The 26,489-nt window shown below is 52.8% G+C and overlaps 1 protein-coding gene across 1 annotated transcript in view; it reads right to left on the bottom strand.

The window, feature by feature from the left end:
- LOC140428792 (fibroleukin) overlaps positions 1-26,489 on the bottom strand; it is a 66,873-nt gene that overhangs the window by 10,753 nt on the left and 29,631 nt on the right. The window contains exons 3-5 of the mRNA XM_072515485.1: positions 25,452-25,589; positions 22,022-22,238; positions 1,036-1,231 (exon numbers count right to left, since the gene is read on the bottom strand). Coding sequence (XP_072371586.1) covers positions 1,036-1,231; positions 22,022-22,238; positions 25,452-25,589 — 551 coding nt within the window. The remainder of the gene's footprint in view (positions 1-1,035; positions 1,232-22,021; positions 22,239-25,451; positions 25,590-26,489) is intronic.

Below are 26,489 nucleotides of genomic sequence, written 5' to 3'. Positions count from 1 at the left end.
TCTAACCCTGTGCTGTACCTGTCCTGGGTGTGTTTGATGGGGACAGTGTAGAGGGAGCTTTACTCTGTATCTAACCCCGTGCTGTACCTGTCCTGGGAATGTTTGATAGGGACAGTGTAGAGGGAGCTTTACTCTGTATCTAACCCCGTGCTGTACCTGTCCTGGGAGTGTTTGATGGGGACAGTGTAGAGGGAGCTTTACTCTGTATCTAACCCCGTGCTGTACCTGTCCTGGGAGTGTTTGATGGGGACAGTGTAGAGGGAGCTTTACTCTGTGTCTAACCCCGTGCTGTACCTGTCCTGGGAGTGTTTGATGGGGACAGTGTAGAGGGAGCTTTACTCTGTATCTAACCCCGTGCTGTACCTGTCCTGGGAGTGTTTGATGGGGACAGTGTAGAGGGAGCTTTACTCTGTGTCTAACCCCGTGCTGTACCTGTCCTGGGAGTGTTTGATGGGGGCAGTGTAGAGGGAGCTTTACTCTGTGTCTAACCCCGTGCTGTACCTGTCCTGGGAGTGTTTGATGGGGACACTGTAGAGGGAGCTTTACTCTGTGTCTAACCCCGTGCTGTACCTGTCCTGGGAGTGTTTGATGGGGGCAGTGTAGAGGGAGCTTTACTCTGTGTCTAACCCCGTGCTGTACCTGTCCTGGGAGTGTTTGATGGGGACAGTGTAGAGGGAGCTTTATTCTGTATCTAACCCCGTGCTATGCCTGTACTGGGAGTGTTTGATAGGGACAGTGTAGACGGAGCTTTACTCTGTATCTAACCCCGTGCTGTACCTGTCCTGGGAGTGTTTGATGGGGACAGTGTAGAGGGAGCTTTACTCTGTATGTAACCCCGTGCTGTACCTGTCCTGGGAGTGTTTGATGGGGACTGTGTTGAGGTGACTCTAAGAAAGAATCTGCGTTAGCAGCCTGTATGTGTGCGATATTGAAGTGAATTCCATGGTGCAGTAAAAGCTGCCACCCTGTCCTCTGTTGCCGATAGACTCGCCCCAAAGGAAGTTAAGGAAGAGGGTGCAAGGTGCAGACATTTACCTTGTAGTAAACACCATTGAGATTTGAGAAAAAGCACTGGTGATACCACCAGCCTCCATGGGAGATCTTGGCACAGATGTTGCCAGTGTCGGGTGTGCTGAAACTCCTCTTGTTGTGGTACCAGGCAAAGGAATCTTCCACTGACCCACTGAATCCTCCGACATGCAGGCGGTAATGATTGGACTCATCCTCAATACTGTTGGATACAGAAGAGCACAGTGTTTTAACTTTAATTGTATCAGGAATAACTACCCTCTGCTATAAAGTCCACGTATCCACTTGCTCCCCATATCCTCAACCTGCCGGTCCATCTACGTCCCACCTCCCCATGTGCTGCTCACTCTCCCCCCTCGCTCCCACCTCCAGTCCTCCAAGGTAAACAATTCTGTTGTCTCCAGTTCCTGAAGTCCCTCATCCCTGGTGAGAATCCTGTTAAACCTCCTCCCGACCCTCTCCAAGGCTTGACACAGAATCATCGAGTGGTTCCTGTACAGAAGATGTTCTTTCAAAGGGCCAGTGCAGATTCTGCACTGTCGGGAATCAATGGTCAGCTTCAGTTTGGATTCTATGGTCCAAAGAACAAAGAGAAGTACAGCACAGGAGCAGGCCCTTCGGCCCTCCGAGCCGCTGCCGACCATGCTGCCCGTCTAATCTAAATCTCCACTTCAACTTTCCCTGTGGGCCGAGAGGTCCAAGATCACTTCCCTTCCAAAATCACTGCTATTGCAGACAGGAGAGCAGACAGGAGGGCAGGCAGGAGGGCAGGCAGGAGGGCAGACAGGAGGGCAGGCAGGAGGGCAGACTAGAGGGCAGGCAGGAGGGCAGACAGGAGGGCAGGCAGGAGGGCAGGCACGAGGGCAGGCACGAGGGCAGGCAGGAGGGCAGACAGGAGGGCAGGCGGGAGGGCAGGCAGGAGGGCAGACAGGTGGGCAGGCAGGAGGACAGACAGGAGGGCAGGCAGGAGGGCAGACAGGAGGGCAGGCAGGAGGGCAGGCAGGAGGGCAGGCAGGAGGGCAGACAGGAGGGCAGGCAGAAGGGCAGGCAGGAGGGCAGACAGGAGGGCAGACAGGAGGGCAGACGGGAGGGCAGGCGGGAGGGCAGGCAGGAGGGCAGGCAGAAGGGCAGGCAGGAGGGCAGACAGGAGGGCAGACGGGAGGGCAGGCGGGAGGGCAGGCAGGAGGGCAGACAGGAGGGCAGACAGGAGGGCAGACGGGAGGGCAGGCGGGAGGGCAGGCAGGAGGGCAGACAGGGGGCAGGCAGGAGGGCAGACAGGAGGGCAGACGGGAGGGCAGGCGGGAGGGCAGGCAGGAGGGCAGACAGGAGGGCAGGCAGGAGGGCAGGCAGGAGGGCAGGCAGGAGGGCAGACAGGAGGGCAGGCAGGAGGGCAGACAGCAGGGCAGGCAGGAGGGCAGGCAGCAGGGCAGGCAGGAGGGCAGGCAGGAGGGCAGGCGGGAGGGCAGACAGGAGGGCAGGCAGTGGGCAGGCAGGAGGGCAGACAGGAGGGCAGACAGGAGGGCAGACGGGAGGGCAGGCGGGAGGGCAGACAGGAGGGCAGACAGGAGGGCAGGCAGGAGGGCAGGCAGGAGGGCAGGCAGGAGGGCAGGCAGGAGGGCAGACAGGAGGGCAGACAGGAGGGCAGACAGGAGGGCAGACGGGAGGGCAGGCGGGAGGGCAGGCAGGAGGGCAGACAGGGGGCAGGCAGGAGGGCAGACAGGAGGGCAGATAGGAGGGCAGGCGGGAGGGCAGGCAGGAGGGCAGACAGGAGGGCAGGCAGGAGGGCAGGCAGGAGAGCAGGCGGGAGGGCAGGCGGGAGGGCAGACAGGAGAGCAGACAGGAGGGCAGACAGGAGGGCAGGCAGGAGGGCAGGCAGGAGGGCAGACAGGAGGGCAGGCAGGAGGGCAGACAACAGGGCAGACTAGAGGGCAGGCAGGAGGGCAGGCAGGAGGGCAGACAGGAGGGCAGGCAGGAGGGCAGGCAGGAGGGCAGGCGGGAGGGCAGACAGGAGAGCAGACAGGAGGGAAGGCAGGAGGGCAGACAGGAGGGCAGACAAACTGACCTTCTTTTCTCACCAATAGTTGTGTTTACAATTATATTTTAAAGGAAGCTGTGGCCGTTTTCCCAAGCGCTCAGTTTATCTGATCTAATTTTCAGTAACTTGCAGCAAAACCCCTGTTATGATTACGTCATGCAGTTAGATTATTTCACACACTCAAACCCAGGAGAGGAGTGTTCGCAATGCTCCACTTGACTACACACACACACATATAGTAAAGGGCATAGAAAAGAGAGGACTCTGAACAACTATGATCCAGCAGAGGGCAGTAGAGCGGAGCTGCTGATTGCCTGTTGCGGGGGAAATTTGCATACGCCTGTGTGCTCACCCTAACTTGAAGGTGTACCTCAGCAAGAGACCCTAGCTGATCAAGTGAAGACAAGCATCCAGCAGAGGGCAGTAGAGCGGAGCTGCTGATTGGCTGTTGCGGGGAAATGTGCATACATCCGTGTGCTCACCCTAACTTGAAGGTGGTTTGTGGAGGAGCTGTTGTCAAGTGACACTTAAACCCGAAACACTTCTTCAGTGTTTCCCTCCCTACCCCCTCCTCTAACCAAAAAAACCCCCAACCACTGTTAAGATCAAGAGGAAGGCTCGAGGTCAGGTAGAAGTAGAAAGAAGTTGAACCGTGACGTCACAGCCTGCAGGCAGGTAAGGGACTGGCTGGTGACTGGTAACTAGTTTTTCTTTTATTTTCCCTCAGGTATTATCGTGCGGGGCGCAGAGGTTGCTGAGTGAGTGCTTGCTGAGAAGGGAAGTGAATAACAGGTAAGCTCTTTCTTTCTTTTTCTTTTTTTATCTAGAGGGGGTGGCAGGGAAGGTAGTGCAATGTTCCTCCTGCAGAATGATTGAGGTGAGGGACGGCGTCAGTGTCCCTGCTGATTTCATCTGTGGGAAGTGCACCCATCTCCAGCTCCTCAGAAACCGCGTTAGGGAACTGGAGCTGGAGCTGGATGAACTTCGGATCATTCGGGAGGCAGAGGTGGTCATAGATAGAAGCTTCAGGGATGTAGTTACTCCGAAGAATAAAGATAGATGGGTGACGGTGACAGGGGCTGGGAGGAAGCAGTCAGTACAGGGATCCCCTGTGGCCGTTCCCCTTAGTAACAAGTATACCGCTTTGGATACTGTTGGGGGGGGGGGGACTTACCAGGGGTAAGCCATGGGGTACAGGTCTCTGGCACAGAGTGAAATGAAAATGAAATGAAAATCGCTTATTGTCACAAGTAGGCTTCAATGAAGTTACTGTGAAAAGGCCCTAGTCGCCACATTCCGGTGCCTGTTCGGGGAGGCTGGTATGGGAATTGAACTGTGCTGCTGGCCTGCCTTGGTCTGCTTTCAAAGCCAGCGATTTAGCCCTGTGCTAAACCAGCCCCTTAGACCAGAGCCTGTCCTGTTGCTCAGAAGGGAAGGGGGGAGAGAAGTAGAGCATTAGTCATTGGAGACTCCATAGTTAGAGGGATAGATAGGTGATTCTGTGGGAACGAGAGAGACTCGCGGTTGGTGTGTTGCCTCCCAGGTGCCAGGGTGCGTGATGTCTCGGATCGTGTTTTCGGGATCCTTAAGGGGGAGGGGGAACAGCCCCAAGTCGTGGTCCACATAGGTACCAATGACATAGGTAGGAAAAGGGATAGGGATGTAAGGCAGGAATTCAGGGCGCTAGGGTGGAAACTTAGATCTAGGACAAACAGAGTTATTATCTCTGGGTTGTTGCCCGTGCCACGTGATAGCGAGACGAGGAATAGGGAGAGAGAGGAGTTGAACACGTGGCTACAGGGATGGTGTAGGAGGGAGGGTTTCAGATTTCTGGATAATTGGGGCTCATTCTGGGGTCGGTGGGACCTCTACAAACGGGATGGACTGCACCTGGACCAGATGAGTACCAATATCCTGGGGGGGAAATTTGCTAATGTTCTTCTGGAGGGTTTAAACTAGTTCAGCAGGGGCTTGGGAACCTGAATTGTAGCTCCAGTATACAGGAGGTTGAGAGTAGTGAGGTCATGAGTAAGGTTTCAAAGTTGCAGGAGTGTACCGGCAGGCAGGAAGGTGGTTTAAAGTGTGTCTTCTTCAATGCCAGGAGCATCCGGAATAAGGTGGGTGAACTTGCGGCATGGGTTGGTACCTGGGACTGCGATGTTGTGGCCATTTCGGAGACATGGATAGAGCAGGGACAGGAATGGTTGTTGCAGGTGCCGGTGTTTAGATATTTCAGTGAGCTCAGGGAAGGTGTTAAAAGAGGGGGAGGGGTGGCACTGTTAGTCAAGGACAGTATTACGGTGGCAGAAAGGACGTTTGATGAGGACTCGTCTACTGAGGTAGTATGGGCTGAGGTTAGAAACAGGAAAGGAGAGGTCACCCTGTTAGGGGTTTTCTATAGGCCTCCGAAAAGTTCCAGAGATGTAGAGGAGAGGATTGCAAAGATGATTCTGGATAGCAGCGAAAGCAACAGGGTAGTTGTTATGGGGGACTTTAACTTTCCAAATACTGACTGGAAACGCTACAGTTCGAGTACTTTAGATGGGTTTGTTTTTGTCCAATGTGTGCAGGAGGGTTTCCTGACACAGTATGTAGATAGGCCAACGAGAGGCGAGGCCATATTGGATTTGGTACTGGGTAATGAACCAGGACAGGTGTTAGATTTGGAGGTAGGTGAGCACTTTGGTGATAGTGACCACAATTCGATTAAGTTTACTTTAGTGATGGAAAGGGATAGGTATATACCGCAGGGCAAAAGTTATATCTGGGGGAAAGGCAATTATAATGCGATGAGGCAAGACTTAGGATGCATCAGATGGAGAGGAAAATTGCAGGGGATGGGCACAATTGAAATGTGGAGCTTGTTCAAGGAACAGCTACTGCGTGTCCTTGATAAGTATGTACCTGTCAGGCAGGGAGGAAGTGGTCGAGTGAGGGAACCGTGGTTTACTAAAGCAGTCGAAACACTTGTCAAGAGGAAGAAGGAGGCTTATGTAAAGATGAGACATGAAGGTTCAGTTAGGGCGTTCGAGAGTTACAAGGTAGCTAGGAAGGACCTAAAGAGAGAGCTAAGAAGAGCCAGGAGGGGACATGAGAAGTCTTTGGCAGGTAGGATCAAGGATAACCCTAAAGCTTTCTATAGATATGTCAGGAATAAAAGAATGACTAGGGTAAGAGTAGGGCCAGTCAAGGACAGTAGTGGGAAGTTGTGCTTGGAGTCCAAGGAGATAGCGAGGTGCTAAATGAATATATTTCGTCAGTATTCACACAGGAAAAAGACAATGTTGTCGAGGAGAATACTGAGATTCAGGCTACTAGACTAGAAGGGCTTGAGGTTCATAAGGAGGAGGTGTTAGCAATTCTGTTAAGTGTGAAAATAGATAAGTCCCCTGGGCCGGATGGGATTTATCCTAGGATTCTCTGGGAAGCTAGGGAGGAGATTGCTGAGCCTTTGGCTTTGATCTTTAAGTCATCTTTGTCTACAGGAATAGTGCCAGAAGACTGGAGGATAGCAAATGTTGTCCCCTTGTTCAAGAAGGGGAGTAGAGACAACCCCGGTAACTATAGAGCAGTGAGCCGTACTTCTGTTGTGGGCAAAATCTTGGAAAGATTTATAAGAGATAGGATTTATAATCATCTGGAAAGGAATAATTTGATTAGAAATAGTCAACACGGTTTTGTGAAGGGTAGGTCCTGCCTCACAAACCTTATTGAGTTCTTTGAGAAGGTGACCAAACAGGTGGATGAGGGTAAAGCAGTTGATGTGGTGTATATGGATTTCAGTAAAGCGTTTGGTAAGGTTCCCCACGGTAGGCTACTGCAGAAAATACGGAGGCATGGGATTCAGGGTGATTTAGCAGTTTGGATCAGAAATTGGCTCGCTGGAAGAAGACAAAGGGTGGTGGTTGATGGGAAATGTTCAGACTGGAGTTCAGTTACTAGTGGTGTACCACAAGGATCTGTTTTGGGGCCACTGCTGTTTGTCATTTTTATAAATGACCTGGAGGAGGGCGTAGAAGGATGGGTGAGTAAATTTGCAGATGACACTAAAGTCGGTGGAGTTGTGGACAGTGCGGAAGGATGTTACAAGTTACCGAGGGACATAGATAAGCTGCAGCGCTGGGCTCAGAGGTGGCAAATGGAGTTTAATGCAGAAAAGTGTGAGGTGATTCATTTTGGAAGGAATAACAGGAAGACAGAGTACTGGGCTAATGGTAAGATTCTTGGCAGTGTGGATGAGCAGAGAGATCTCGGTGTCCATGTACATAGATCCCTGAAAGTTGCCACCCAGGTTGAGAGGGTTGTTAATAAGGCGTACGGTGTGTTAGCTTTTATTGGTAGAGGGATTGAGTTTCGGAGCCATGAGGTCATGTTGCAGCTATACAAAACTCTGGTGCGGCCGCATTTGGAGTATTGCGTGCAATTCTGGTCGCCGCATTATAGGAAGGATGTGGAAGCATTGGAAAGGGTGCAGAGGAGAATTACCAGAATGTTGCCTGGTATGGAGGGAAGATCTTATGAGGCAAGGCTGAGGGACTTGAGGCTGTTTCCGTTAGAGAGAAGAAGGTTAAGAGGTGACTTAATTGAGGCATACAAGATGATCAGAGGATTGGATAGGGTGGACAGTGAGAGCCTTTTTCCTCGGATGGTGATGTCTAGCACGAGGGGACATAGCTTTAAATTGAGGGGAGATAGATATAGGACAGATGTCAGAGGTAGGTTCTTTACTCCGAGAGTAGTAAGAGCGTGGAATACCCTGCCTGCAACAGTAGTGGACTCGCCAACACTAAGGACATTCAAATGGTCATTGGATAGACATATGGACGATAAGGGAATAGTGTAGATGGGCTTTAGCGTGGTTTCACAGGTCGGCGCATCATCGAGGGCCGAAGGGCCTGTACTGCGTTGTAATGTTCTATGGATAGTAACAGTGAAAGAACCACAGGAATGAATATTAATTTGCCTGATTATCAGAGACAGAGTTCAGTGAGAGGTTCTTTCACAGGCTGTACCTGACCAAGGTTGGAGAGTGCTCTTTACGGCTGCTGCTGGTATCGCAAGATATTGGTCCAGAACAGGGTCAGTTCTGAAGACGGTCGTAGGATATCTTCCACCAGACACAGGCTTCCAGGAGAAGCCCGCTGTTCACCCTGGAGTTCTGCTACTTGCTGTTCACCCTGGAGTTCTGCTACTTGCTGTTCACCCTGGAGTTCTGCTACTTGCTGTTCACCCTGGAGTTCTGCTACTTGCTGTTCACCCTGGAGTTCTGCTACTTGCTGTTCACCCTGGAGTTCTGCTACTTGCTGTTCACCCTGGAGTTCTGCTACTTGCTGTTCACCCTGGAGTTCTGCTACTTGCTGTTCACCCTGGAGTTCTGCTACTTGCTGTTCACCCTGGAGTTCTGCTACTTGCTGTTCACCCTGGAGTTCTGCTACTTGCTGTTCACCCTGGAGTTCTGCTACTTGCTGTTCACCCTGGAGTTCTGCTCCTTGCTGTTCACCCTGGAGTTCTGCTACTTGCTGTTCACCCTGGAGTTCTGCTACTTGCTGTTCACCCTGGAGTTCTGCTACTTGCTGTTCACCCTGGAGTTCTGCTACTTGCTGTTCACCCTGGAGTTCTGCTACTTGCTGTTCACCCTGGAGTTCTGCTACTTGCTGTTCACCCTGGAGTTCTGCTACTTGCTGTTCACTGGTTGGATGCTGAAGGGCAGACTGAGAGTTTTCTCAGTTCCCAAAGGAATATAGAAATTGACATTCAGAGAGATCTAGGTGTACAGGTTTATTTTTCAAGACGCTCAACACCTCGTCTTTTTGCATCTCAATGTGACCCAGGCTATCGACACACCCAAGAGAGAATATCAAACCAAGCTAGAGTCACAGACAGACTCTAGGCGGTTGTGGCAAGGACTAAACAACATAACGGGCTACAAAGCGAAGCCGAGCAGTATCCCCGTCAGCAGCGCACCCCTCCCCGATGGACTCAATGCATGCTCGGTTCGAGCAGGTAACCAACAATCCGCTGGCGAGTGCCCCAGCAGCCCATAATTCACCCATAACCACCATCACAGATTCCGAAGTCAGATCGGCCTTCCTGAAAGTGAACCCTCGGAAGGCGACGGGCCCAGACGGGATCCCTGGTCGTGCACTCAGAGCCTGCGCGGACCAGCTGGCAGAGGTATTCGCGGACATCTTTAACCTGTGCCTACTCCACTCCGAGGTCCCCACCTGCTTCAAGAAGACCACCATCATACCGGTACCAAAGAAGAACCAGGCAACGTGCCTCAATGACTACCGACCAGTGGCCCTGACTCCAGTCGTAATGAAGTGCTTCGAGAGGTTGATCATGAAGCGCATCACCTCCATACTCCCAGAACGCCTTGTTCCACTGCAATTCGCATACCGCTGCAACCGGTCCACAGCAGACACCATTTCCCTGGCCCTACACTCATCCCTAGAGCATCTCGAAAACAAGGACTCCTACATCAGACTCCTATTTATTGACTACAGCTCCGCCTTCAACACCATAATCCCAGCCAAGCTCATATCAAAGCTCCAAAACCTAGGACTTGGCTCCCCACTCTGCAACTGGATCCTCGATTTTCTGACCCACAGACCACAATCAGTAAGAATGAGCAACAACACCTCCTCCACAATAATCCTCAACACCGGCGCCCCGCAAGGCTGCGTACTTAGCCCCCTACTCTACTCCCTGTACACACACGACTGCGTGGCAAAACTTGGTTCCAACTCCATCTACAAGTTTGCTGACAATACGACCATAGTGGGCCGGATCTCGAATAACGATGAGTCCGAATACAGGAGGGAGATAGAGAACCTAGTGGAGTGGTGTAGCGACAACAATCTCTCCCTCAATGCCAGCAAAACTAAAGAGCTGGTAATTGACTTCAGGAAGCAAAGTACTGTACACACCCCTGTCAGCATCAACGGGGCCGAGGTGGAGATAGTTAGCAGTTTCAAATTCCTAGGGGTGCACATCTCCAAAAATCTGTCCTAGTCCACCCACATCGACGCTACCACCAAGAAAGCACAACAGCGCCTATACTTCCTCAGGAAACTAAGGAAATTCGGCATGTCCACATTGACTCTTATCAACTTTTACAGATGCACCATAGAAAGCATCCTATCGGGCTGCATCACAGCCTGGTATGGCAACTGCTCGGCCCAGGACCGCAAGAAACTTCAGAGAGTCGTGAACACTGCCCAGTCCATCACACAAACCTGCCTCCCATCCATTGACTCCATCTACACCTCCCGCTGCCTGGGGAAAGCGGGCAGCATAATCAAAGACCCCTCCCACCCGGCTTACTCACTCTTCCAACTTCTTCCATCGGGCAGGAGATACAGAAGTCTGGGAACACGCACGAACAGACTCAAAAACAGCTTCTTCCCCACTGTCACCAGACTCCTAAATGACCCTCTTATGGACTGACCTCATTAACACTACACCCTGTATGCTTCATCCGATGCCGGTGCTTATGTAGTTACATTGTATATGTTGTGTTGCCCTATTATGTATTTTCTTTTATTCCCTTTTATTCCCATGCACTTAATGATCTGTTGAGCTGCTCGCAGAAAAATACTTTTCACTGTAGCTCGGTACACGTGACAATAAACAAATCCAATCCAAACCCTTCTCCAGACTCAACATTCACCAATTCCTTCTCTTTGGTGAATACTGATGCAAAGTATTCATTTAGTACCTCACCCATTTCCTCTGGCTCCACACACAGATTCCCTTGCCTATCCTTCAGTGGGCCAACCCTTTCCCTGGCTACCCTCTTGCTTTTTATGTACGTGTAAAAAGCCTTGGGATTTTCCTTAACCCTATTTGCCAATGACTTTTCATGACCCCTTCTAGCCCTCCTGACTCCTTGCTTAAGTTCCTTCCTACTTTCCTTATATGCCACACAGGCTTCGTCTGTTCCCAGCCTTTTAGCCCTGACAAATGCCTCCTTTTTCTTTTTGACGAGGCCTACAATATCTCTCGTTATCCAAGGTTCCCGAAAATTGCCGTATTTATCCTTCTTCCTCACAGGAACATGCCGGTCCTGAATTCCTTTCAACTGACACTTGAAAGCCTCCCACATGTCAGATGTTGATTTACCCTCAAACATCCGCCCCCAATCTAGGTTCTTCAGTTCCCGCCCAATATTGTTATAATTAGCCTTCCCCCAATTTAGCATATTCACCCTAGGACCACACTTTCTCAAGAGTATTGAAAGTCAAAGAGATCTAGGAGTACAGGTCCACAGGTCATTGAAAGGGGCAACACAGGTGGAGAAGGTAGTCAAGAAGGCATACGGCATGCTTGCCTTCATTGGCCGGGGCATTGAGTATAAGAATTGGCAAGTCATGTTGCAGCTGTATAGAATCTTAGTTAGGCCACACTTGGAGTATGGTGTTCAATTCTGGTCGCCACACTACCAGAAGGATGTGGAGGCTTTAGAGAGGGTGCAGAAGAGATTTACCAGAATGTTGCCTGGTATGGAGGGCATTAGCTATGAAGAGCGGTTGAATAAACTCGGTTTGTTCTCACTGGAACGAAGGAGGTTGAGGGGAGACCTGATAGAGGTATACAAAATTATGAGGGGCATAGGCAGAGTGGATAGTCAGAGGCTTTTCCCCAGGGTAGAGGGGTCAAATACTAGGGGGCATAGGTTTAAGCTGAGAGGGGCAAGGTTTAGAGTAGATGTACGAGGCAGGTTTTTTACGCAGAGGGTAGTGGGTGCCTGGAACTCGCTACTGGAGGAGGTGGTGGAAGCAGGGACGATAGTGACATTTAAGGGGCATCTTGACAAATACATGAATAGGATGGGAATAGCGGGATACGGACCCAGGAAGTGTAGAAGATTGTAGTTTAGTCGGGCAGCATGGTCGGCACGGGCTTGGAGGGCCGAAGGGCCTGTTCCTGTGCTGTACTTTTCTTTGTTCTTTGTTCTTTGTTCTTTATCTTGTCCACCAGCACTTTGAAACTTACTGAATTGTGGTCACTGTTCCTGAAATACTCCCCTACTGAAACTTCTACCACCTGGCTGGGCTCATTCCCCAATACCAGGTCCAGTACAGCCCCTTCCCCAGTTGGACTGTCTACATATTGTTTTAAGAAGCCCTCCTGGAGGCTCCTTACAAACTCCGCCCCGTCTAAGCCCCTGGCACTAAGTGAGTCCCAGTCAATATTGGGGAAGTTGAAGTCTCCCATCACCACAACCCTGTTGTTTTTACTCTTTTCCAAAATCTGTCTACCTATCTGCTCCTCTATCTCCCGCTGGCTGTTGGGAGGCCTGTAGTAAACCCCCAACATTGTGACTGCACCCTTCTTATTCCTGACCTCTACCCATATAGCCTCACTGCCCTCTGAGGTGTCCTCCCGTAGTACAGCTGTGATATTCTCCCGAACCAGTAGGGCAACTCCTCCACCCCTTTTACATCCTCCTCAATCCTGCCTGAAACATCTAAATCCTGGAACGTTTAGCTGCCAATCCTGTCCTTCCCTCAAACAGGTCTCTGTAATGGCAACAACATCATAGTTCCAAGTAGTAATCCAAGCTCTAAGTTCATCTGCCTTACCCGTAATACTTCTTGCATTAAAACATATGCACTTCAGGCCACCAGTCCCGCTGTGTTCAGCAACATCTCCCTGTCTGCTCTGCCTCAGAGCCACACTGTCCCTATTCCCTAGTTCTCCCTCAATGCTCTCACCTTCTGACCTATTGCTCCCGTGCCCACCCCCCTGCCATACTAGTTTAAACCCTCCCGTGTGACACTAGCAAACCTCGCGGCCAGGATATTTATGCCTCTCCGGTTTAGATGCAACCCGTCCTTCTTATACAGGTCACACCTGCCCCGGAGGAGCTCCCAGTGGTCCAGATAATGGAAACCCTCCCTCCTACACCAGCTGTTTAGCCACGTGTTTAGCTGCTCTATCTTCCTATTTCTAGCCTCACTGGCACGTGGCACAGGGAGTAATCCCGAGATTACAACCCTCGAGGTCCTGTCTTTTAACTTTCTGCCTAGCTCCCTGAACTCCTGCTGCAGGACCACATGCCCCTTCCTGCCTATGTCGTTAGTACCAATATGTACAACGACCTCTGCCTGTTTGCCCTCCCCCTTCAGGATGCCCGCTACCCGTTCAGAGACATCCTGGACCCTGGCACCAGGGAGGCAACGTACCATCCTGGAGTCACTTTCACATCCACAGAAGCGCCTATCTGTGCCCCTGACTATAGAGTCCCCTATTACTATTGCTCTTCTGTGCTTTGACCCTCCCTGCTGGAGCACTGCACTCCGCTGAGTCACATTTAAACACTAGTTAAGTAATTTAAAATAAACACATTAATTATTGTTAGATTGAGTTACAAATAACTATATGGCCCTGACGTTAGACTTTTGCTGTAAAATGAAATGCTAAATACTGATCTCTGCCCTCAGGTTTAGTTACTCCACTATCTAGTTAATCAATTAGATTTGTTTTAAAATTTTAGTTTTTTTTCAAATTTAAGCAGCCAATCAGGTCACAGCTTTACTGTGATGTCACTTCAGTCCCGTCCCCCCCCCACAATTTGAAAAAGTAATAAAAATCATTTACCTTCCCAGGATGTTCTGTGGTTCTCCCCCTGCAGATTAACAGTTACAAGCCAGAAGAAAGAAAACAAAACGGTAGGGAAAAGCACCTTCTCCCACTCTGCACCGAATTACCTCACTGCACCAAATTACCAAGTTCCAATTCCCACTCTGGCCATGTCTCACTCCTCCTTCACGTGCACAGCTTACTGAGTGTGCGCTTGATGTCTGTCTCTTATATGGAACTCAGCTAAACCAGGGTGACTCACACTACTTAAGCTTCAAACCGAAGAATACAATGTGAAGAATACTAACTTGATAGAGTTTTTCAAAGAGGTCACAAAGATGATTGATGCAGGTAGGGCAGTGGATGTTGTCTATATGGACTTCAGTAAGGCCTTTGACAAGGTCCCTCATGGTAGACTAGTACAAAAGGTGAAGTCACACGGGATCAGGGGTGAACTGGCAAGGTGGATACAGAACTGGCTAGGTCATAGAAGGCAGAGAGTAGCAATGGAAGGATGCTTTTCTAATTGGAGGGCTGTGACCAGTGGTGTTCCGCAGGGATCAGTGCTGGGACCTTTGCTGTTCGTAGTATATATAAAAGATTTGGAGGAAAATGTAACTGGTCTGATTAGTAAGTTTGCGGACGACACAAAGGTTGGTGGAAATGCGGATAGCGATGAGGACTGTCAGAGGATACAGCAGGATTTAGATTGTTTGGAGACTTGGGCGGAGAGATGGCAGATGGAGTTTAATCCGGACAAATGTGAGGTAATGCATTTTGGAAGGTCTAATGCAGGTAGGGAATATACAGTGAATGGTAGAACCCTCAAGAGTATTGACAGTCAGAGAGATCTAGGTGTACAGGTCCACAGGTCACTGAAAGGGGCAACACAGGTGGAGAAGGTAGTCAAGAAGGCATACGGCACGCTTGCCTTCATTGGCCGTGGCATTGAGTATAAGAATTGGCAAGTCATGTTGCAGCTGTATAGAACCTTAGTTAGGCCACACTTGGAGTATAGTGTTCAATTCTGGTCGCCACACTACCAGAAGGATGTGGAGGCTTTAGAGAGGGTGCAGAAGAGATTTACCAGAATGTTGCCTGATATGGAGGACATTAGCTATGAGGAGCGGTTGAATAAACTCAGTTTGTTCTCACTGGAACAACGGAGGTTGAGGGGCGACCTGATAGAGGTCTACAAAAGTATGAGGGGCATAGACAGAGTGGATAGTCAGAGGCTTTTCCCCAGGGTAGAGGGGTCAATTACTAGGGGGCATAGGTTTAAGGTGCGAGGGGCAAGGTTTAGAGGCGATGTACGAGGCAAGTCTTTTACGCAGAGGGTAGTGGGTGCCTGGAACTCGCTGCCGGAGGAGGTGGTGGAAGCAGGGACGATAGGGACATTTAAGGGGCATCTTGACAAATACATGAATAGGATGGGAATTGCGGGATACGGACCCAGGAAGTGTAGAAGATTTTAGTTTAGACGGGCAGCATGGTCGGCACGGGCTTGGAGGGCTGAAGGGCCTGTTCCTGTGCTGTACTTTTCTTTGTTCTTTGTTCTTTATTTTTGTTCTTTGTACATCCTTGTGCCACTAAACAGGCCTCAGGTGACTGACAGATAACTGCCTCGCAGCAATTAGGGTGGGGGCAGCTTCAGCCAATCAGACACTAACCTACACTGCACTTTTAATTGAAAAACAGCAAAATTAGATTTACCACTTACCTTTCCTGATTACCTCACTGCACCAAATTACCAAGTTCCAGTTCCCACTCTGACTGTGTCAGGATGTGTGTCCTTCACCTGCGCAAAGCTTACTCTTACAACAGTATTACAACACCAGGTTAAAGTCCAACAGGTTTGTTTCGAATCACTAGCTTTCGGAGCACTGCTCCTTCCTCAGGTGAATGAAGAGGTGGGTTCCAGAAACATATATATAGACAAAGTCAAAGATGCAAGACGATACTTTGAATGTGAGTCTTTGCAGGTAATTAAGTCTTTACAGGTCCAGACGGAGCAACTGGAGAGAGGGGTAACCCCAGGTTAAAGAGGTGTGAATTGTCTCAAGCCAGGACAGTTGGTAGGATTTTGCAAGCCCAGGCCAGATGGTGGGGGGGTGAATGTAATGCGACATGAATCCCAGGTCCCGGTTGAGGCCGCACTCATGTGTGCGGAACTTGGCTATAAGCTTCTGCTCGGCGATTCTGCGTTGTCGCGCGTCCTGAAGGCCGCCTTGGAGAACGCTTACCCGGAGATCAGAGGCTGAATGCCCTTGACTGCTGAAGTGTTCCCCGACTGAAGGGAACATTCCTGCCTGGTGATTGTCGTGCGATATCCGTTCATCCATTGTCGTAGCGTCTGCATGGTCTCGCCAATGTACCACGCTTCGGGACATCCTTTCCTGCAGCGTATGAGGTAGACAACGTTGGCCGAGTCGCACGAGTATGTACCGCGTACCTGGTGGGTGGTGTTCTCACGTGTAATAGTGGTATCCATGTCGATGATCTGGCACGTCTTGCAGAGATTACCATGACAGGGTTGTGTGGTGTCGTGGTCACTGTTCTGAAGACTGGGTAGTTTGCTGCAAACAATGGTTTGTTTGAGGTTGCGCGGTTGTTTGAAGGCAAGTAGTGGGGGTGTGGGGATGACCTTGGCAAGATGTTCATCGTCATCAATGACGTGTTGAAGGCTGTGAAGAAGATGGCGTAGTTTCTCCGCTCCGGGGAAGTACTGGACGACGAAGGGTATTCTGTCGGTTGTGTCCCATGTTTGTCTTCTGAGGAGGTCGGTGCGGTTTTTCGCTGTGGCGCGTTGGAACTGTCGATCGATGAGTCGAGCGCCATATCCTGTTCTGATATTTCGTAAGTTGCTGGTTCCCCCACATACTGGTGCAGGAAACAATCTCTGACACATTCAGTGAACTCTGCCTCCAGGCCCCCCTTGCCAATTTGATTCCTCCAGTCTCTGTACATATTAAAATCACCCGTGATTGTTGTCACACCTTTCTTACAAGCCCCCGGTATGTCCTGGTTCATACTGCGCCCCACTGCGGAGCTGCTGTTTGGCGACCTGTAGATTACTCCAACCAAGCACCTCTTGGCTAAATCGCTGGCTTTGAAAGCAGACCAAGGCAGGCCAGCAGCACGGTTCAATTCCCGTACCAGCCTCCCTGAACAGGCGCCGGAATGTGGCGACTAAGGGCTTTTCACAGTAACTTCATTTGAAGCCTACTTGTGACAATAAGCGATTTTCATTTCATTCCCTTTGCTATTTCTTATTTCTACCCAGACCGATTCCACATCTTGATCCCCGGTGCTTATGTCATTTCTCATTCCAGCGCTGATCCCTGTCCTCAGCAGTAAGGCTGCCCCACCTCCTTCTCCTTTCACCCCATCGTTACAAAATACTGCGTACCCTTGGATATTCATTTCTCAGACCTGGTCTCCCTGTAACCACGTCTCAGTAATCCCCACCAACTCATACCCTTTTGTCTCTATTTACGCCGTTAACTTGTTAAGTTTGTTCCGAATGTTTTGTGCATTTAGAAACAAAGCTTCTAAATTTGTTCTATTGTTTAATTTCCTTCCTCTTTTATAATTCCCTCAGTGGACATCTGCCCTCAATGTCCGAAGCTGCAGGTAGATCCCCGATTCTCGCCAACACCTTGAGCAGTCCATGCAAACTCTTCAATGGCAATTTGACATGAACACGAGAGGAATAATTAAAAGGGGCATCTCTCTGGGTCAGTGGGATGTGTTTGGAGATCAGGGGCGCGATTCTCTGACCGTGATGCATTCGAGCGAGTGCACAAGAAAGAACAAAGAACAGTACAGCACAGGAACAGGCCCTTCGGCCCTCCAAGCCTGCGCCAACCATGCTGCCCGTCTAAACTAAAACTGTCTGCACTTACGGAGTCCGTATCCTTCCATAGATGCCCCTTAAATGCCGCTATTGTACCTGCTCCCACCCCCTCCCCAGGCAGCGCGTTCCACATATTTACCCCCCTCTGTGTAAAAAACTTGCCTCGCACATCTGTTCTGAACCTTTCCCCACGCATTTTAAACCTTTGTCCCCCAGTGCTTGACTCTCCTGCCCGAGGGAAGAGCCTCTGACTATCCACTCTGTCCATGCCACTCAATCTTGTACAGTACAAAGTCTTACAACACCGGGTTAAAGTCCAACAGGTTTGTTTCGATGTCACTAGCTTTCGGAGCGCTGCTCCTTCCTCAGGTGAATGAAGAGGTCTGTTCCAGAAACATATATATAGACAAATTCAAAGATGCCAGACAATGCTTGGAATGCGAGCATTAGCAGGTGATTAAATCTTTACAGATCCAGAGATGGGGTAACCCCAGGTTAAAGAGGTGTGAATTGTCTCAAGCCAGGACAGTTGGTAGGATTTCGCAGGCCAGATGGTGGGGGATGAATGTAATGCGACATGAATCCCAGGTCCCGGTTGAGGCCGCACTCATGTGTGCGGAACTTGGCTATAAGTTTCTGCTCGGCGATTCTGCGTTGTCGCGGGTCCTGAAGGCCGACAACTGAACAACCAAGAACACTACAGACAGTTACCCGCAGATCCGACCAAGGAACACATCCGCCAACTTAACAGACTGATCAAGACCTTGGATCCAGATCTTCAAAGCACCCTACGTGCTCTCATCCCACGTACTCCCCGTGTTGGAGATCTCTACTGCCTCCCGAAAATACATAAGGCCAACACACCAGGCCGCCCTATCGTTTCAGGCAATGGGACCCTGTGTGAGAACCTCTCTGGCTACATCGAGGGCATCTTGAAACCCATCGTACAAGGTACACCCAGCTTCTGTCGCGACACGACGGACTTCCTACAGAAACTCAGCACCCATGGATCAGTTGAACCAGGAACATTCCTCGTCACAATGGACGTCTCGGCACTCTACACCAGCATCCCCCATGACGACGGCATTGCTGCAACAGCCTCAGTACTCAACACCGACAACTGCCAATCTCCAGACGCAATTCTGCAACTCATCCGCTTCATTCTGGATCACAACGTCATCACCTTCGACAACAAGTTCTTCATCCAGACGCACAGAACAGCCATGGGGACCAAATTCGCACCCCAATACGCCAACATCTTCATGCACAAGTTTGAACAGGACCTACTCACCGCACAGGACCTTCAACCGACGTTATACACCAGATACATCAATGACATTTTTTTCCTTTGGACCCACGGCGAAGAATCACTGAAACGACTACACATTCAAACAAAGAACAAAGAACAAAGAAATGTACAGCACAGGAACAGGCCCTTCGGCCCTCCAAGCCCGTGCCGACAATGCTGCCCGTCTAAACTACAATCTTCTACACTTCCTCGGTCCGTATCCCTCTATTCCCATCCTATTCATGTATTTGTCAAGATGCCTCTTAAATGTCACTATCGTCCCTGCTTCCACTACCTCCTCCGGTAGCGAGTTCCAGGCACCCACTACCCTCTGTGTAAAAAACTTACTTCGTACATCTCCTCTAAACCTTGCCCCTCGCACCTTAAACCTATGCCCCCTAGTAATTGACCCCTCTACCCTGGGAAAAAGTCTCTGACTATCCACCCTGTCTATGCCCCTCATAATTTTGTAGACCTCTATCAGGTCGCCCCTCAACCACTTCGTTCCAGTGAGAACAAACCGAGTTTATTCAACCGCTCCTCATAGCTAATGCCCTCCATACCAGGCAACATTCTGGTAAATCTCTTTTGCACCCTCTCTAAAGCCTCCACATCCTTCTGGTAGTGTGGCGACCAGAATTGAACACTATACTCCAAGTGTGGCCTAACTAAGGTTCTATACAGCTGCAACATGACTTGCCAATTCTTATACTCAATGCCCCGGCCAATGAAGGCAAGCATGCCGTATGCCTTCTTGACTACCTTCTCCACCTGTGTTGCCCCTTTCAGTGACCTGTGGACCTGTACTCCTAGATCGCTTTGACTTTCAATACTCTTGAGGGTTCTACCATTCACTGTATATTCCCTACCTGCATTAGACCTTCCAAAATGCATTACCTCACATTTGTCTGGATTAAACTCCATCTGCCATCTCTACGCCCAAGTCTCCAGACAATCTAAATCCTGCTGCATCCTCCGACAGTCCTCATCGCTATCCGCAATTCCACCAACCTTTGTGTCGTCTGCAAACTTACTAATCAGACCAGTTACATTTTCCTCCAAATAATTTATATATACTACAAAGAGCAAAGGTCCCAGCACTGATCCCTGTGGAAAACCACTGGTCACAGCCCTCCAATTAGAAAAGCATCCTCCCATTGCTACTCTCTGCCTTCTATGACCTAGCCAGTTCTGTATCCACCTTGCCAGCTCACCCCTGATCCCGTGTGACTTCACCTTTTGTACTAGTCACATCAATAAGTTCCATCCCACCATCAGACTCACCATGGACTACTCTCCAAAGTCAGTTGCATTCTTGGACACACTCGTCTCCATCAAGGACGGTCACCTCAGCACTTCGCTTTACCGCAAACCCACGGATAACCTCACGATGCTCCACTTCTCCAGCTTCCACCCTAAACACATTAAACAAGCCATCCCCTATGGGCAAGCTCTCCGTATACACAGGATCTGCTCAGACCAGGAGGAGCGTAATAGACATCTACAGACGTTGAAAGATGCCCTCGTACGAACGGGATATGGCACTCGACTCATCGATCGACAGTTCCAACGCGCCACAGCGAAAAACCGCACCGACCTCCTCAGAAGACAAACATGGGACACAACCGACAGAATACCCTTCGTCGTCCAGTACTTCCCTGGAGCAGAGAAACTACGCCATCTTCTTCACAGCCTTCATCACGTCATTGATGACGATGAACATCTTGCCAACTGATAGCCAAGTTCCGCACACATGAGTGCGGCCTCAACCGGGACCTGGGATTCATGTCGCATTACATTCATCCCCCACCATCTGGCCTGCAAAATCCTACCAACTGTCCTGGCTTGATACAATTCACACCTCTTTAACCTGGGGTTACCCCATCTCTGGATCTGTAAAGATTTAATCACCTGCTAATGCTCGCATTCCTAGCATTGTTTGGCATCTTTGAATTTGTCTAGAAATGTGTTTCTGGAACAGACCTCTTCATTCACCAGAGGAAGGAGCAGCGCTCCGAAAGCTAGTGACATCGAAACAAACCTGTTGGACTTTAACCTGGTGTTGTAAGACTTCGTACTGTGCTCACCCCAGTCCAACGCCGGCATCTCCACATCATTCAATTTTGTAGACCACTATCAGGTCGCCTCTCAACCTCTGTCGTTCCAGTGAGAACAGACCGAGTTTATCTAACCTCTCCTCATAGCTAATGCCCTCCATACCAGGCAACATCCGAGTAAACTGCTTCTGTACCCTCTCTAAAGCATCCATATCCTTATGGTAGCCTCATGGATGAACGGATATTGCGTGACAATCACCAGGCAGGAATGTTCCCTTCCAGTCGGGGAACACTTCAGCAGTCAAGGGCATTCAGCCTCTGATCTCCGGGTAAGCGTTCTCCAAGGCGGCCTTCAGGACCCGCGACAACGCAGAATCGCCGAGCAGAAACTTATAGCCAAGTTCCGCACACATGAGTGCGGCCTCAACCGGGACCTGGGATTCATGTCACATTACATTCATCCCCCACCATCTGGCCTGCGAAATCCTACCAACTGTCCTGGCTTGATACAATTCACACCTCTTTAACCTGGGGTTACCCCATCTCTGGATCTGTAAAGATTTAATCACCTGCTAATGGTCGCATTCCAAGCATTGTCTGGCATCTTTGAATCTGTCTATATATATGTTTCTGGAACAGACCTCTTCATTCACCTGAGGAAGGAGCAGCGCTCCGAAAGCTAGTGACATCGAAGCAAACCTGTTGGACTTTAACCTGGTGTAAGACTTGTCCACATCATCCTCCTGGTAGTGTGCGACCAGAATTGTACACAATATTCCAAGTGTGGCTTAACTAAGGTCCTGTACAGCTGCAACATGACTTGCCAATTCTTATACTCAATGCCCCGACCGGTGAAGGCCAGCATGCCGTATGCCTTCTTGACCACCTTGTCCACTTGCGTTGCCACTTTCAGTGACCTGTGGACATGCCCAGATCGCTCTGCCTGTCAGTACTCACAAGAGTTCTACCATTTACTGTGTAATTCCTCCATATTGGACCTTCCAAAGTGCATTACCTCACACTCGTCCGAATTAAACTCCATCTGCCATTTCTCCACCCAGGATTCCAACCAGTCAATATCTTGCTTTATTCCCAGGCAATCCACTTCATTATGGTTTTATTTATTGTTGTGTAGTTTTATCTCCCCAGGACGCGGGCAGTTTTCCTACCTGAAGGTTTTATACAGCCCAAACCGATGTCTGCTGTTCCAGTCCTCCAGGTCAATGCGGAGTGAATATTCCCCTTGGCTGGTAACCGCATGAATATGATCATTGCCCAGCCAGAACTCTGCGGGAAGGTCTCCAAACCCCTCTCGATACTCCCTCCAGTCTCGGTTGAAGTCTGTGTTTCCATCCAATCTGCGCTGAATGACAGTCCAGCCTCCTCCTGTGGTCAATGAGAATGTACGGAAGACTGAGTCCATGTCGCAGGGGGGAGACGGAGGTCAGAAAGAATAAACGTGTATTTTTACAGAAGCTCTCATGGCCTGAGGACATGTCAAAGCTAATGGTTCGCGTCTCTCTCTGGCCATCCGCGGGTCTCAATGCTCAGAGCCGGATCAGCTGGTTTGTTTCTGAATTCCATTGCAGCAACCAGCAAATTCCAATTCAACTCATTCAATAAACCAAGAAAACAAGCAGGTGTTTGGAATCGTGACTCTGACCTTGTTGTGGAAACCCACCTAAATTACTAATACCCTTTAGAGAAGGCAAGCTACTCCCCTCACCTGGCCTGGGCTACAGGTAACTCCAGACCCACAGCTCCACACTCGCCACGTTCCACTCTACAAAAAGGATTTGGAAACCTCCGAGCTTATCAGGTGGCTGTGGAGAATGTTGCCCGTCTGAATCAGGGGCAGGGCAGGCAGGGGCAGGGCAGGCAGGGGCAGGGCAGGCAGGGGCAGGGCAGGCAGGGGCAGGGCAGGCAGGCAGGGGCAGGCATGGGCAGGCAGGGCAGGGCAGGCAGGGGCAGGGCAGGCAGGGGCAGGGCAGGCAGGCAGGGGCAGACAGGGGCAGGGCAGGCAGGGGCAGGGCAGGCAGGGGCAGGGCAGGCAGACGGGCAGACAGGGGCAGGGCAGGCAGGGGCAGGGCAGACAGGGGCAGGACAGGCAGGGCAGGACAGGCAGTGGCAGGACAGGCAGGGGCAGGGAAGGCAGGGGCAGGACAGGCAGGGGCAGGGCAGGCAGGGGCAGGGCAGGCGGGGGCAGGGCAGGCACGGGCAGGACAGGCAGGGGCAGGGCAGGCAGGGGCAGGGCAGGCCGGGGCAGGGCAGGCAGACGGGCAGACAGGGGCAGGGCAGGCAGGGGCAGGGCAGACAGGGGCAGGACAGGCAGGGCAGGACAGGCAGTGGCAGGACAGGCAGGGGCAGGGAAGGCAGGGGCAGGACAGGCAGGGGCAGGGCAGGCAGGCAGGGGCAGGGCAGGCGGGGGCAGGGCAGGCACGGGCAGGACAGGCAGGGGCGGGGCAGGCAGTGGCAGGGCAGGCAGGGGCAGGGCAGGCAGGGGCAGGGCAGGCAGGCAGGCAGGCAGGGGCAGGCAGGGGCAGGGGCAGGGCAGGCAGGGGCAGGGCAGGCAGGCTGGGGCAGGGCAGGCAGGGGCAGGGCAGGGGCAGGGCAGGGGCAGGGCAGGCAGGGGCAGGGGCAGGGCAGGCAGCGGCAGGGCAGGCAGGGGCAGGGCAGGCAGGGGCAAGGGCAGTTCACCACCAGCTTCTCAAGGACGATTCGGAATGGGAAATAAATGCTGGTCTAGCCGGACACCCACATCCCTTTAAAACAATAAGAAAAACTTACAGGCAATGACGTTTTGTTGGGGATCCACCAGATAAGGCCTCTGTGGGAAAGATGGAAATTTACTCCTCAGAGTTAATTTGGTTTCCAAGGGCCAACCAGGAGACTTCCTCAAAATATTCCACCTGTTCCAGGGGGGGCAGAACCTTCCTTTCCAGAGTTTAGCCCCCTCCCACTCTCTCTGCCCTTGCCTGTGCTGCCCCTGCCTGCCCTGCCCCTGCCTGTCCTGCCCCTGCCTGCCCTGCCCCTGTCTGCCATGCCCCTGCCTGCCCTGCCCCTGCCTGTCCTGCCCCCGTCTGCAGTGCCCATGTCAGTCCTTCCCCTGCCTGCCCTGCCCCTGCCAGCCCTGCCCATGCCTGTCCTGCCCCTGCCTGCCCTGCCCCTGCCTGTCCTGCCCCTGCTTTCTCTGCCCCTGTCTGCATTGCCCCTGCCTGTCCTGCCCCTGTCTGCCCTGTCCCTGCCTGCCCTGCCCATGCCTGTCCTGCCCCTGCCTGCCCTGCCCCTGTCTGCCTTGCCCCTGCCTGTCCTGCCCCTGTCTGCCCTGCCCCTGCCTGCCCTGCCCCTGCCTGTCCTGCCCCTGTCTGCAGTGCCCATGTCAGTCCTGCCCCTGCCTGCCCTGCCCCTGCCAGCCCTGCCCATGCCTGTCCTGCCCCTGCCTGCCCTGCCCCTGCCTGCCCTGCCCCTTCCTGTCCTGCCTGCCCTGCCCATGCCTGTCCTGCCACTGCCTGCCCTGCCCCTGCCTGCCCTGCCCATGCCTGTCCTGCTCCTGTCTGTCCTGCCCCTGCCTGCCCTGCCCCTGCCTGTCCTGCCCCTGCCTGTCCTGCACCTGCCTGTCCTGCACCTGCTTTCCCTGCCCCTGTCTGCCTTGCCCCTGCCTGCCCCTGCCTGTCCTGCCCCTGCCTGTCCTGCCACTTCCCGCCCTGCCTGTCCTGCCCCTGCTTTCTCTGCCCCTGTCTGCAATGCCCCTGCCTGTCCTGCCCCTGCCTGCCCCTGCCTGCCCTGCCCCTGCCTGTCCTGCCCCTGCCTGCCCTGCCCCTGTCTGCCTTGCCCCTGCCTGTCCTGCCCCTGCCTGCCCTGCCCCTGTCTGCCCTGCCCCTGCCTGCCCTGCCCTGCCCCTGCCTGCCCTGCCCCTGCCTGTTCTGCCTCTGTCTGCCGTGCCCATATCAGTCCTGCCTCTGCCTGCCCCTGCCTGCCCTGCCACTGCCCCTGCCTGTCCTGCCCCTGCCTGCCCTGCCACTGCCCCTGCCTGTCCTGCCCCTGCCTGCCCTGCCCCTGCCTGCCCTGCCCCTGCCTGCCCTGCCCCTGCCTGTCCTGCCCCTGCCTGCCCCTGCCCCTGCCTGCCCCTGCCTGTCCTGCCCGCCTTGCCTGCCCTGCCCCTGCCTGCCCTGCCCCTGCCTGTCCTGCCACTGTCTGCCCTGCCCCTGCCTGCCCTGCCCCTGGCTGCCCTGCCCTGTCTGGCCTGCCCCTGCCTGCCCTGCCCCTGCCTGCCCTGCCCCTGTCTGGCCTGCCCCTGCCTGCCCTGCCCTGTCTGGCCTGCCCCTGCCTGCCCTGCCCCTGTCTGACCTGCCCCTGCCTGCGCTGCCCCTGGCTGCCCTGCCCCTGCCTGTCCTGCTCCTGCCTGCCCTGCCCCTGCCCACCCTGCCCCTGCCTGCCCTGCCCCTGGCTGCCCTGCCCCTGCCTGTCCTGCCCCTGCCTGCCCTGCCCCTGCCCGCCCTGCCCCTGCCTGTCCTGCCCCTGCCTGTCCTGCCCCTGCCTGCCCTTCCCCTGCCTGCACAGGGTTACAGCAACAGCTGAATGTTTGAATCATCTGCCTACCTGCTGTGTCCATGTCACAGAAGACCCTGGTGGGAAAGCCGCCAATCGAGGGGACGATGGTGTAGACTCCAGATTGACTCTCTCCGTTTAAGTAGATGGATGCACAGTCGATTGGGCAGTTGCGTACGTACTGTAGATCTGGAGGATGTAAGAAACACAGCTGGCTGAGAACATCTGGTGGTGGCAGGAGTGTCACACAGAGCAGAGGCCCAGTGTGGACACTCGGAACTGCACACAAATCAATAAGGAACCTGTCTTTCTGGCTCCAGTATCACCTGCCTGCTCTCCGGACGTCTGCCCACTGACCCCCAGCATGTTTACCCCGTACCCCGAGTTCTGCACATTCCCTGACCTCCATTCCTGTTCTCCAACCCCTGCCCCCTGTCGCCAAAAGTTCTTCCTGGTGGTAATGAGCTCGGGGGAGAGGGGGAGTGACACGGGGGGGGGGGGTGTTACTGAGCTCAGGGGAGAGGGGGAGTGACACGGGGGAGGGGGGGGTACTGAGCTCGGGGAGAGTGACACGGGGGGGGGGGGGGTACTGAGCTCGGGGGAGAGGGTGAGTGACACGGGGGGGGGGGAGGGGGGTACTGAGCTCGGGGGAGAGTGACACGGGGGGAGGTACTGAGCTCGGGGGAGAAGGGGAGTGACACGGGAGGGGGCTACTGGGCTCCAGGGAGAGGGGGAGTGACACGGGAGGGGGGTACTGAGCTCAGGGGAGAGGGGGAGTGACACGGGGTTGGGGTGTGTACTGAGCTCCAGGGAGAGGGGGAGTGACACGGGAGGGGGGGTACTGAGCTCGGGGGAGTGACACGGGGTCAGGGGAGTGTACTGAGCTCCAGGGAGGGGGGAGTGACACGGGAGGGGGGTACTGAGCTCAGGGGAGAGGGGGAGTGACACGGGGGGGGGGGGGTACTGAGCTCCAGGGAGAGGGAGAGTGACACGGGGGGGGGGGGTGGTTACTACAGGAGGCACAACATCTTTGCTCAATAAAGCCTCGATTATTCCACTACTCTCGTCTTTGTGGTAATTGATAGTGCA

Source organism: Scyliorhinus torazame, chromosome 1 (genome assembly GCF_047496885.1).
Source record: "Scyliorhinus torazame isolate Kashiwa2021f chromosome 1, sScyTor2.1, whole genome shotgun sequence".
Taxonomy (NCBI): Eukaryota; Metazoa; Chordata; class Chondrichthyes; order Carcharhiniformes; family Scyliorhinidae; genus Scyliorhinus; species Scyliorhinus torazame.
This window is presented reverse-complemented; position numbering and strand designations above follow the sequence as displayed.